This window comes from Cupressus sempervirens, chromosome 11 (genome assembly GCF_028749045.1).
Source record: "Cupressus sempervirens isolate cs-2001-9-10 chromosome 11, ASM2874904v1, whole genome shotgun sequence".
NCBI classification, from domain to species: domain Eukaryota; kingdom Viridiplantae; phylum Streptophyta; class Pinopsida; order Cupressales; family Cupressaceae; genus Cupressus; species Cupressus sempervirens.
The window spans coordinates 50,309,189-50,323,086 of record NC_143128.1 but is presented as its reverse complement, the minus strand read 5'-3'; the positions used below and the strand labels follow the sequence as shown (position 1 = coordinate 50,323,086).

General features: G+C 31.8%; 1 protein-coding gene across 2 annotated transcripts in view; it reads right to left on the bottom strand.

The window, feature by feature from the left end:
- The window catches only part of LOC149528193 (uncharacterized), a 75,532-nt gene that overhangs the window by 23,362 nt on the left and 38,272 nt on the right, over positions 1-13,898 (bottom strand). For both annotated transcript variants that reach the window (XM_089809849.1, XM_089809848.1), the window contains exons 3-4: positions 7,397-7,959; positions 7,045-7,314 (exon numbers count right to left, since the gene is read on the bottom strand). In XM_089809849.1, coding sequence (XP_089665975.1) covers positions 7,045-7,314; positions 7,397-7,837 — 711 coding nt within the window. In that variant the 5' untranslated portion in view covers positions 7,838-7,959. The remainder of the gene's footprint in view (positions 1-7,044; positions 7,315-7,396; positions 7,960-13,898) is intronic.

Sequence of the window (13,898 nt, the reverse complement as noted above, 5' to 3'; positions counted from 1 at the left end):
AGTTTATTTAAGTTTTTGAGAAATGTCTATTGTTACTTCCATGTCAATGTAAATGTATTAATCTTAGACATGACATTGTTGCATTGTATCTCGACAGCTCATATACTGTATAAAGTCAAAAAAATGTCAAAATTGGGTCATTTCTTACCAGCTACGATAGTTTTTTTGGTTATCTAGAATGCAAGCTTGTATTAAAATACTTTAGAGTATATTTATATGAAAACTATATTTAACATATATTGTCTCAAAACTGTCTTGAACTCGCATGATTTCTAGCAAGAAAATGTTCAGTCGGGCTTAAGTTTATCATTTTTTGAACTAAAACATGTTTAATTTTTCCCAAAATTAAAGGCAAAGATTTGGCATGGGAGAACAAGATTTTATGACTAATAAAGACTCCAAGAATTCAAATTAGAAAATGGGTGCATTAATCAAATTAACATTAAATCATCTCTTTTTTAACACTTCTCAATGCATACAAGTAAGCACGTATACTCAAATTTAACTCTAAATTTAATCAATGAAATCAAATATATTTAAACTCCCTATTTATAAGAAACCTAAGAAAGCATGGATTTGCCTAAATTTGGGAACTCAATTTCATATTACTAATAAAAATTAACTTAACTTGGCTCCTTTGTGATTTAACCCCATTCTAGTTGTAATAATATGGCCCTTGATTAGATTTTAATTTAGGATTAACAAGTAACATCGTATGGTGGTTAGTTTGTGGTGTTTCTTATGTACGTAGGGATGATAATCAGATGAGGTGGTAATCCTCAAAGTATAGGAGAAATCTAAACTTTAAAATCCATCAAGTATAAATGAAAGTATAATTTAAGATACTTATTAGTTTGTATTTTTACGTGAGTATGCCCGTTTCATTCATGTATAATAAAGGACTATGATCCCGGGCTAGACTGGAGGTCTTCTTTCTCTATTCTTTCCTACCAATACCTATCAGAATGGAGACTTTTGTAATGCTTATTAATTTTAATATAATTCAAGGCTTCGATCATTTATCAATCAATAAATAATAATAAAAAGATTTGTTAGAAATGTTTAGAATAACTGAGAGAGTGGGCAGGGGGTGAATCATTTACTCAAGGCCTTTATGTACCACTTGAACAATAAAACAAACATTCACTATTTTGCTAATCTTGTTGTTGCTTGGTCTATACTGAAAAATATTGTCTTAAACATAACTTCCTTGATAGAATGAAAACATTATCAAAAAGAAAATATATATAGAATTCATCATAGATTTGATACTAAGAGTTTTACATGGAAACCCAATTTGGGAAAGACCACCAGTAGCATGTCACTCTTTTTCACTCTTTCAAAGTGATCTTTGTTAGGAGCCAACCCTATTAAATGTTAAAAAATACACTAATAAATGTGACATTGTTAAATTATTTAATCACCATGTTAGGAGTGGCCTTGTTAATGAACTTTGATCATTCCATTAGAATGTCACCTTGTTGAAGGATTTACATAAACTATTAAGTCTTAAAATGACTATTAGGTCAACCTATATTTAAAAAAATTCAATACAAACTATTTACAATGATAAGAAAAGAAAAGTAGGTTTTGATCTATATTATTACAACTCACTTTTTCTAGTTCATATCTCTACTCAGTTTTTGTGCCAACTCACTAATAAGTCTTCCATTGTAGTCCTTGATCTTCATTCTCTTGGAAACCCTTCAAGTGATCAGCCCACTCTTCTCAACAACACTTATACCTTCTACTTAGATTCACTTACCAATATTAGCATCACCTTTTCAATCTTTCTCTTTTAACTTCACATTCACTCACACTTAAGCATTTTTGGTCAAGCTTGCTCTATATGCCTGTCTTCACACACACGCACACACGGACGCGCACACACACACACACACACACACACACACACACACACACACACAACTCACAACTCACAATACTGACACTTACACTAATTATTAGGCTCTTTATCTCTTTAAATAGACAATTTCCATTTTACCATTTTCTACATCCACCATAGATCTTAGGGTTTACGATTAGGTTGAAATCAATTCATTGTATCTATCCATCTTCTTGATCTTCTTCTAGAAACTTCTCTCAAATATGTCTTTTAGGTTTTTACTTTTTACCTAATCCTTTCTTTGAATTTAATGATCCAACTCATCAGTCTTATCTTCAATGTAGTTTACATCCCCCAAGAAATCAACTGTGTTGGCTTGATCTCATGATTTCCTTGAATTCATTCAGATATTTCCACTCCACAATCTCTAAATTTTGACACTCAATCTTCAATGACATACTCAGTTGTAGTAATACTTTGTATCTTGGCACCAACTATCTCACTTGATGCATCCTAATGCTTGGCCACTCTAGATTTTCTTAACACTAACTGTAGCTCAATTGACACTAGCATTACTTAGTATTCCTAAGAATTTTACTCTCATTTTTGGCTTGGCTTATTTTTCTTGACATAAACAATCACTTTTCTTTATCAAAGTCTATCTAATCAAATGTCCATTTTAACTCCCTTTTCCTAACTCAACCTTTCCTTTGGGTGCTACTATTATATGAAACTTCTCTAATCCTCTTCATCTATCAAATAGATATGACATCTAGATTGGGTAGCAATATGTCTTATCAATAGATTTGACATCAATATAAAAATAAAAATTGTTTCAATTCTATGTCTCCAACAATCTCCCTCTTTGACATTGATGGCAACATCTCAATATCTCAATATGTAGTAGTATCACTTATTAGCATATAATCCAACATATTTCAATCTGATTTTATTTTCTAAATTTTTCTTTCTAAAAATAATTCTCCCTTTTTTATTATTTCTCCCTCTTTTATGCAACTCTCTCTCTATTGTATTCTCTCCTTCTTTAGTCAATCTCTCCCACTATCATAATCTTTAGTAATCTCTCCCTCTTTGATAATAATTCCAAAGACATTTAGCTATCTAAGCTGCAAACTTCTTCATACATCTCAATTATGCAGATTTTGCATGTTTGGGTTATTCTTGCCATCTATTTATGACTAATTTGTTAAGCTATATTGAATTATCTACCTCAGACATGTCCCAAAGTAAAGTTGTATTGCATCACTATGTAGAATATTCTTATTAGCACACATGATGCAATGCACCTTATCTTCTTAAGTAGCTTTGGCTAGGGGAATCACCCCTAGTTTATCTCTAAGATATTTATGAGCATGTTTGATAAAGGTTTTGTAAAGATATCAACAATTTGTTCTTTGGTATTCACATATTCTAGCTTCACTTCTTTGTCTTGAACCAAATATCTCAAGTAGCGATAGTTGATTGCAATGTGCTTTTTCTTAGTGTGCATCACTTCATTCTTTTAAATTTTGATAGCACTTGTGCTAACACAATAGATAACCATTGGATATGTAATTTATTCTTTCATACCTTTTAGCAATTTGTTGATCCACATTATGTTTGAATAGTTCACTATAGCTACCACATACTCGGGTTCAGCTGTTGATTGGGAAATATAATTATGATTCTTGCTTGTCTATTACACCGATCTCTTTCCTGAATAGAATGCACCTCCACTAGTTTTTTTTTCTATCATCAATATTTCCTACCCAATCTAATTCAGTAAACACTTTCAGTTCAAAGTCAATATTTATTTTGTAATACAATCGATAGTCTTTCATATCTTGCAGATACCTCATGATCATTTTCACTACCATTATGTGATTCTCTTAAGATTTTTTAAAAATTTAGAAACTATTCCGACTGCTAAAGCAATATCTAGTCTTCTATAAAAAACATACTATAGTTTTCCAATCATGGATCTATATAGGGTCTAGTTCACATTAGTACAATCCTTATTCTTAGATAGCTTATGTCTTGTAGACATAGGTGTACTCACTAGCCTGGAATCTTCCATACCAAAAGTCTTTAATATCTCCTTGACATATTTGGATTGTGTAATGAAATACCAAACTTCATTTGACATACTTTTAATATAACAAAAATTTGATTTCACCAAACATACACATTTCAAATTCCTTCTTTATTTCATCAACAAATGATTACCATAATGGTTCTTTTCCTCCATATATGATATCATCAATAAATATTTCTGATAATAGTACTTCATTGTTCTTACCATTCTTCAAATATAGGTTATTGTTACTATTTGTCCTTTCAAAACCAATTTTCATCAAATAGTTATGAAATCTTTCATACCATGTTCTCGGGGCTTCCTTCAATCAATAAAGAGCTTTGTTCAATTTACATACCGTGTTCTTCTTGTTTGGATCCATAGATCCTTTAGGTTGTTCAATGTATACTTATTCCTACAGTATACCTTTTAAATATGTGGATTTGACATCCATTTGATATACCTTAAAATTCTTGTAGGCTAAATATGCAAGTAGAGTCCTAACTCTTTCAAGTCTTGTCACTGGAGCAAAAGTTTCTCCAAAATCGGCTCCTTCTTCTTGAGCTTAACCCTTGCATACCTATCTTTTCTTGTTTCTTGTTACTTCTCCATTCTCATTGAGCTTGTTCCTAAAAACCCACTTTACTCTAATGACCTTTTTGTCTTTAGGTCTTGGCACTAAGGTCCAAGTATTTTTCTTCCCAATATACTCAATTTCTTCATTCATTGCATGGATTTGATCTTTATTGTCTAAAGAATAATTTACTCTTTTGGGCTCAAACTCACAAAGTAAGCATGTATCATCTTTGAGTCTTTTTCTAATCATAACACCTTATTCAACATCACCAATGATTTTCTCAGGTTTATGATCTCGTCTAACATATTTTGCTAGCTGGAGAAGTTTCCTTCTCTGTTCTTCTAAACTTTCATCTTGAAAATTTATCTCAAGTTCATTTTTTCTTTCTTGTTTATGTTCTAGGTAATGTTCTACATGCTCAACATTTTCTATCTAACGGTCAACATTGCCCATATGTGGCTCGACACCTTCAGTCTGTATCTTCACACCCACTCTCTACTACTTGACAATTTGATTTTGTCTTTCATGATTTCTTGTCTACTGAGAGATTGTAACTTGATTTGTTTGATTATTAGGAGTGCTTGGAGCATCATCATCCCCATAGATGAATATACTATAGTCATCAAGTTCTTAACATGTAGTGTCACTTCTTTATGTAAACTAGTCAAATTTCACATTTGCACTTTCCACAATTTTGTTGGTGTTAGAATTTAAACACTTATTGGCTTTGTTCTTGGTGAAATAACCTAAGAATATACCTTCATCACCTTTTCCACCACTCATATCATCTTTAAGTATATAATAGACCTACTACAAAAGATTTTGAAATATTTCACATTAGGGGCATAATCATACGATAGTTCAAAAGGTTTACCATTTCTACCTTTCTTGACTCAAGCACTCTATTTAGGGTATAGACAACAATACTAACTGCTTCTCTCTAATACTTCTTTGATACACTCTATTCCATCATTAATGTTCTTTCACACTTCATTATTGATTTGTTTCTTTGAGGAGGGCTCCTTGGTGTTGACATCTATTTTTTAATTCCTCTATCATTGCAAAATGCATTTAACTCATTTGAAACAAACTCACCACCTTCGTGAAATCTTAAACACTTCAAACTATTTCCTATTTCTTTCTCAACTCTAGCCAAATACCACTTGAATAACTGAAAAAAGATCAAATTTAGCTTTAAGAAACATTATAGTCATCATCCTAAAGTAGTCATCAACAAATAGAATGAAAGATTTATCTCTGTAGTAGCTATGAACTTCAATGAGTCCACATAAGTCAGTATGAAACAATTCCAAAATATTAATAGAAGTCTATATTTTGCTCTTGAAACTAGACTTGGCCATCTTTCCCAATTGACTTTGCTTACCCATAGCATTATTAGGCTTCTTTAGTTTAGGTAAACCTCTTACTTTCTTCATCTTACTAATATTCACCAAAATGTCACATTGTCTCTTGTGCCATAACCAAGGATCTTCTTGTTGTGCAAACAAACATGTCTCACTTGATAGATCTAGATAGAAAATATTACCTTTTGTTTGATCACCACTTCCAACTACCTTACCATTAGCATCATGTATCTTGGCCTTCCTCTTGTGGAATTCAACTCTATAACATGATTTTTTTAGTTGTGAAACACTCAATAGATTATAGTTTAGTCTTTAAACCCAATAAACATTGTCACATGTTATCTTGTCAGTCAATTGAATAGTTTCTTTATCTTTCACAACACATGAAATATCATTACCAAATTTAACATATGCACCTTTGTATGGACCAATATCTTCAAATTTATCTTTATCACCAATCATATGATTAGAGCATCAACTATCTATTATCCATTTATCACTATTGTTTATAGATAAAATTAATACATTTTTCTCATCTTCGTTAGCATCTTCTTGCATAGAAAAATAGACAACTTCATCATTGCTACTCTTAGATTCATTGTTAGTTTCTTCTTCAACAATATAACAAGATTTCTTACCTTTTCCATCCTTTCTTTTCTTGTAGTCTTTGTCATCTCTTTTTCCTTTGTACTTCCTTTCATCCTTGTCCTCTCTATTTAAACACCTAATAGCAATATGACCAACTTTGTTGCATGAAAATTACCTACTAGGTAATTTACCTTTATATTTATCTCTTCCTCTTCCAAATATTTTTGCAATAAAGGCTTCAAGTTCATCAATGTCATCATTATAACTATCATTGCCAATCTTCACATATTTACCTTTCTTTTTGCTAAGAACTAGTTGTGACTTGAAAGAAGATTCAATAGTGGCAGGTGTATAATTATCAAAGTTAGACACCTCAAAAGTAGTAAGCGTATCAAATACACCTTCTAAGGTCAAGTGGTTACCTGATGTGCAGATTGTAGAGACTATAATGACATATACAGGGATTAGAGTCCTCAATACATATTTGTTCATTCCATTATGTCTTTGCTATAAGTTGATTTTTCTTTGAGTCTTTAGAATATTGATAATCGAAATATATTAAGTTGTTGGAACTGTCTAGAGTAGAGTAGCGTACCACATCTGTGTCCGTTACATGTTGCAACAAGCTTTCAGATGCTCTAGTCAGCTGTCTTAACACAATCTTTTGTTGAGTAAGGTGGTCAAAACCATTAGCTGCAACCTGTATGTGGCACACCCTGCATATTCTTCTATAGTAATTGCACATTAGCTTGCAAAGAGTGGTCTTACCCATTCCACTGCTGCCATAAACAGGCACCGTCTGTGCACCTGAAGGCAACCTCGTCCCTTTGCAAGGTTGAAGTTGATTCATTTTACTGACCATCTCCTGCAAGATAGAAATGCAACTCTATTATTCAATAACATAAATTACTACTGTAATTCTTTTATACATCAGAATGGGTACTAACCTGACAGATTCTTTCACCGCCCTTCACATAAGATAGATCTGCTGTGAAATAGGGAGGAACAATATCACATATGATCTCTACAACCATTCGTCTGTACTCTACTTCTCCCATCCCTTGCTCAAAAACAATGCCGTTGTATGATTTCAAAACCCTAATAGCATGTCTCCAAAAGCATACATCTGCACGTCCATCTTTCGCGGCCCACTTTTTCCATGTTCTCACCCAGCGGCGTTCATTCTCTGGATTTTTCAAATCGTCGGGAGAAATCCCGAAGAATAGAGGAAGGAGGTGCCTATTCTCTCTCGAGTTCTCTTGCAAAAAATGATGCAATTCGTGCATCGGCCAGATGGATCTAACGAAGAAATCCCCTGATAAAATAAATACCCCAACTTGGCACTTGGCAAGCGCTTCCTTAAATATGGCGAGGGAAACATTTTCCATGAGGGAGACTCTGAGTATCTATAAAAGCATGACGATTTTGCCCTTGGAGATTGACCCACAGCTGCTCCGTAAAATGCTTTTGAGCTCCTGAGTGACCCAAGAAAATAGTGGGTGTTTCAAACCTGCAGCAGGAAATTGATATAATGGTGAATTGAATAAGTGGAACGGTAACAAACAGCTGAAAAAATACACTTTGATTTTACCCTTGATCGTTTGGTGTCATGTCATTCGAGATGGTTCTCAACCTTCTGTCTAAAAGTCCTCTTGATGAGAATTTTTGGAGCAAGCTAGGTTTATGTACTCCCGTCGAATGCCTCGTTTTATAAGTCTGATCGACAGTCGTCATTCTGTCCAAAATTCCGCTTGATGTGGGTTTATTGTGCAAACAAGTTTGCTGCAGTCGGGCTTTGTTCTGGATCTTAAACATGATTTCCGAATGCCGTTTAAGAATTCAATCTGTTACTTAATCTGCGTTTCTTCTATATTGTGCTCACTGTCTAGGTTTTCGTTACGAAGAATGTGAATTATACATCAATTCTATTTAGAATATTAGACTGTTTAACAGTTGAAGTCTGTAGTCGGTGACACTAATATTGTGTCATAGCTTTTAATACTTTTAACGATAATCAAAGTCAACACATTTTGTGTTATGTTTCTCAATAATCAAAGTTAACACGTTTGGGTTTTCTTTTTTCATATTGATTTTTTAAATCAAAAGATGCATTCAACATACAATTATAATCACATCTTTCATAAAGTAACATCCAATTTCTCGAGTCTAAATTAACATCTATCATATTCAAAGAATACAGTTATTACTGCATTTCATAGAAAGACAATTATATCATTCATATTCATGTGAATAAGATTTACTATTAAAATCAGTTAGACAAAAATTTTTAACTAAAAACTTGAAGTACCATCAAATGAAATTACTACAGAAATTGAAAACCACATATGTCAAAAAATTGAAATCAAAATCAAACTAGGGATGCTTCTGCAACCACTTGGGTTAGTCCACGAATACACTATAACAATTACACATGACGACTATCATCTAAAAACCGCTATATCAAAATCAAATAATGATCACAATTAAATACCACCATATTTAAAATTAGGGCATCATCTACCACTGTAATAATTATGAAATCATTTACCATCAGTTCATTTAGGGCTTCTAATACCACTAATTCAAATAGGGCTTCCACTACCACAAATTCAATTTAGGGTTTCCAATACCACCTATTCAATTAGGGCTTTTAATATAATGGATTTAATTAGGGCTTCTGACCCCACTGTATCACTTAGGGTTCTAGTCATCACTCCATCAATTTAGAGCTTCAGGTTCCTTTCCTTTTGATAGCTTAACTGTTTTCAATAAATAATTGAATGTATAGCTTATCTCTGCCTAATGCTTGACTGACATCGTGGAGAAAGGTGGAACATTGTTAGGGATTGAACCACCCAACCTCGAACCAAATCTTATCCCCACATGATCTCTAATGATAAAGGTCCTCCCTACTCAAAATAGACAAAGGTCATCTTGTGATATGAATATCAGGATTTAACTGTGTGATTTTGAGTCAAACTCGATGACCCATGTTTCATTAGTAGTTATTCAACATGAATCCATCTCTCATGAGAATAAATGGAACACTTAGCACTCATTGGATCTAGGTGATGGTCACTACTCATGAAACATGGGTCATCGAGTTTGACTCGAAATCACACAGTTAAATCCTGATATTCATATCACAATTTGACTAGCTGTGGAAATTATCTCCTACTTATCAAAGGTCATCTTGCCATCCACTAGGCTTCATAGTATTTTAACATGCAACTTGGCAATAGGAGATCACAATTAAAGTATGAGTTATAATTAATTTATATTAAAAATGATAAACGTTGTTCTATCATAATTGGTATTGATTCATGTTATTGATAATTCCTATCTCTCTTTTCGTCACCCATCTTCTTGGTTACATACTTTAGTAAGTCTTAGGTGTTTGGAATTCTTAGAACCACCAATTCTGTCAATTATATAAAAGAATAACATGCATCCAAAATTTCACAATTTATGATCACATTATTATGTTTTTAAAGATTTTAGAAGTGATGTTTAATTAGTTAAATAATCATAATTGATTTCTCTTTAACTCCACCTCTTCACCATTTTACTGGCGTGAATTCCTTGGTGCTCTAATTTTCAAGATATTAGTTTCACCATGGTGAGATATAAAATGACAAATTTGGATCTAAGCTGAGATGATTAGATTTTTACACATTTGAAAACTTCCACGACAAGGATTACATTAGTATTATATGTTGCAAAATGATTATATTTATTATCTTTTGAATTCATAATAATCAACATACATCATGCTATGGACTTCGTATCACTAATATCATACTACTAATGTTATACTTACGAAATATAAAAACAAAAAATTTAGCCGTAAAAAGTATATATATACATTCTGTTTTATATGCATCGAACTTAAACATGAAAAGAGAATACAAGAAACATAGGTTACGACAATGCCTTACATGACTCCTCTATTAAAATTTGGAAAGGCTTGCCCTTGGAAGGTTGTCTTAAATTTATGTTTTGTGACCTACAAGAAGGTATGAAGAGGAATGATTCGGCAGTAAATAATTCGAATACTAAGCTCTATTGTTTGGGTGGTACCAATAGTATTGAGTTCAAAGGAAGAATAGAATGTCAGAGTGTCTGATACGATTATGAGAGTCTATAATATAGAGATGAGCCTAAATCTATATTTTTCTTTAGTTTAAAAAAATTCATTCGAATTTTCAAGATGACCATTCAAATTCCAATTATTAAATCGACTATGAAGAGAGAAAAGAATAAAAGAAAAATAAGTTGGAAAGAAGAATTAGGAGATTATAATTTGAAATTTATAATATTTCAATTATTATAACTCTAATATTATTATAATGTACAACTAAACATCACTCTATTAAATTATTATGTGATAATGATGCCAAATCATTTTTATATTATATTAATATCCATGCTTATAAATATTTATTAAAATAATATAATGAAAGATAAATTAAAATCCTTTTAGATACTTTATATTTTTGAGCCAATTGTTTTAATTAAATTATATATTTAAATAACTAATGCAAGTCTCGCAAATGTATCCCTTTTCAAGTCACCAGGTCCTCAACCTATTTACCTAGTGATGGTGACGCTCTTGCCTAATTCTTTTCTAACAATGCTTCCACCCCTTCGACATGTTTCCTGCAAGGAAGTTCTATGTAATTAAATTATATTATCATAATAAATTATTTAATCATAAATAATCATATCAGTTAACCATCTTCTCATATCCATGAATTTGTGATAAATGATCAACTAACTTGCAATACTCACTTTGAAATTATAAAGACTAACCATTTTACCATTTCTTAGGATTACAACGAATTAAAAACCCAACTGACTTCATGTGAACCTCAAAGAATACATTTTAAATTAGGTCAAAAATTGGGATGTAACACACCATTCCCCTAGTGGTTCACCATCCTCAATGAACTTGAAATTATAACGAACATTATAAAGGAGTATTTTAAAAATTTGAATGTAATGTACTATTCTCCTTGTGTTTCAACATCCTCAATGTCCTCTATAATTTAGACACTTAAAGAATATTCCAAATACAAGATATATATAACATTGTCATATCATCTCTTTTCTCAATTGGATCAGAATCATAATCATAATCGAAACTCAATATCCATTTTTACTTTAAAGTTTCCAGAGAAATACTTGCATGGTAACATAAAATTAAGCATGTACTCACCTGAGTTTACTTTATTGTACTTGGGGTTGTCTTAGCATCATTTGAGTTGATTCTATTTCATGTTCCTATAATACTCATATAGATACTCACCATCTCATTAGTTTGATTCCATATTGATATCTTCATTTAAGAGAATTTTCAAGGTTCAATGACTGAAAGTAAGTTAAGTATTCAAAATTGAAATTCTTTAGCTAGCAAATTCTAGATCATAACTTGATCATAATTTTAATCACTTATACATACCATCGGGCATATGGCATTCATTATTGGGTAGATCATCCTTGCAACTTACAAATCACTAGGAATGGGTAAGTGAATCCATGTTTTTCCATTTACGTGACTTTGGTCTTCATGTCCATCTCATACCATTTTGTTAGAATAGTCATCTCATGATAGAATACAATAGCTTAATAAGTAAGATCAACATCATGCATATTATACATGTATAGCAATGTGTCAAAAAGGTAAATACATGGTATACTATGAAAGATCATCAAATCAAGGTTGTAAGCATCTAAAACAATTCAAAAGATTCCCATGAGTAATTATTTGGAAATTCATCTTTTCCATTTCTAAGCTTTTAGGCTTCCATGCCCATCTTGTCAAAGTTTATTTCTATAAACAAGCATTGATAGTTCCAATTATGCAAGTGTGTTTACTCCTTGCCAGAGCACATAACATTCTTGTTGTTTAATCAACATCAAAAAGCATCATGATTCACAATTTTTTTTTTCATTTAGTTTAAGTTCAAATAGGAAACAATTTATTTCTATCATTAATTGCATAAAGAATTATTTAGCCATTATGATGGATTTAGATAACTTTTTATTAAGATTATATAAACTATTCTGGATTGCACAAGCATCAGCCTAAACCATACTTATCCCTTACTCATTTTGACCTATTAGAATGTCTTCCTTAGGATGTTCATTAGTCCAGCCATTGGAGTATTTAGGTGGGTTGAAGTCTCAATAGTTATTTGCCAAAATAACTGAAGTATGTGGACAATCAACAAAGATCACTTGTTTGAAAAATCTGCCTAATTCCACCTTGACCAAGGATTTTAAAATTTGGGTCAACAAACCTGATCTCCACCACTCGACTTGACAATCCTTTTTATCTTCTTACTTAGGTTTCATCTTTATGATATTATAGTTTATTCATTTGTCCATTTTATATCATCTCGGCCTTCCTAGCTATTCTGAAAGATTTTTGAGTGTGTTTTTCCAATTTTAATTGCAATATCCATTGTGGAAAATAAATCTTTTTCAACATTTACATTTTCAGTTTCTTAGAAATAGTGTTGGACCCAAGGTTTTAGCATTGAACCTGGCACTCTAATACCATATGTAACATTCATCTCCTCAAGTCTAAATTAACATCTATCATACTCAAAGAATACAGTTATTAGTTCATTCCATAGGAAGACAATTATATCATTCATGTTCACGTGAATAAGATTTACTATTAAAATTAGTTGGACAAAATTTCTTATCTAAAAACTTGAAGTACCATCAAATGAAATTACTTCAAAAATTGAAAACCACATACCTTGAAATATTGAGATCGAAATCAAACTAGATATGCTTCTACAACCACTCAGGTTAGTCCATGAATGCACTATAACAATTACATGTGATGACTATCATCTAAAAACCACTATATCAAAATCAAATGATGATGACAATTAAATACCACTATATTTAAAATTAGGGCATCATATACCACTATAATAATTAGGGCATCATTTATCATTGATTCATTTAGGGCCTCTGATAACATTGATTCAATTAGGGCTTTCGCTACCATGGATTCAATTTAGGTTTTTCGATACCACTGATTCAATTAGGGCTTCATCTACCATGGATTCAATTAGGGCTTCTGAGCCCACTGTATCACTTAGGACTCTAATACCATATATAACATCCACTTTCTCAGGTCTAAATTAACATCTATCATACTCAAGGAATACAATTATTACTTGGTTCCATAGGAAGACAATTATATCATTCATGTTCATGCGAATAAGATTTACTGTTAAAATTAGTTAAAAATTTTTTCTTAACTATAAACTTGAAGTACCATCAAATGAAATTACTATAGAAATTGAAAACTACATACCTTGGAAAAGTGAGATCGAAATCAAACTAGGGATGCTTCTGCAACCACTCAGGTTAGTCCATGAATACACTATAACAATTACACATTAGAACTATCATCTAAAAATTTCT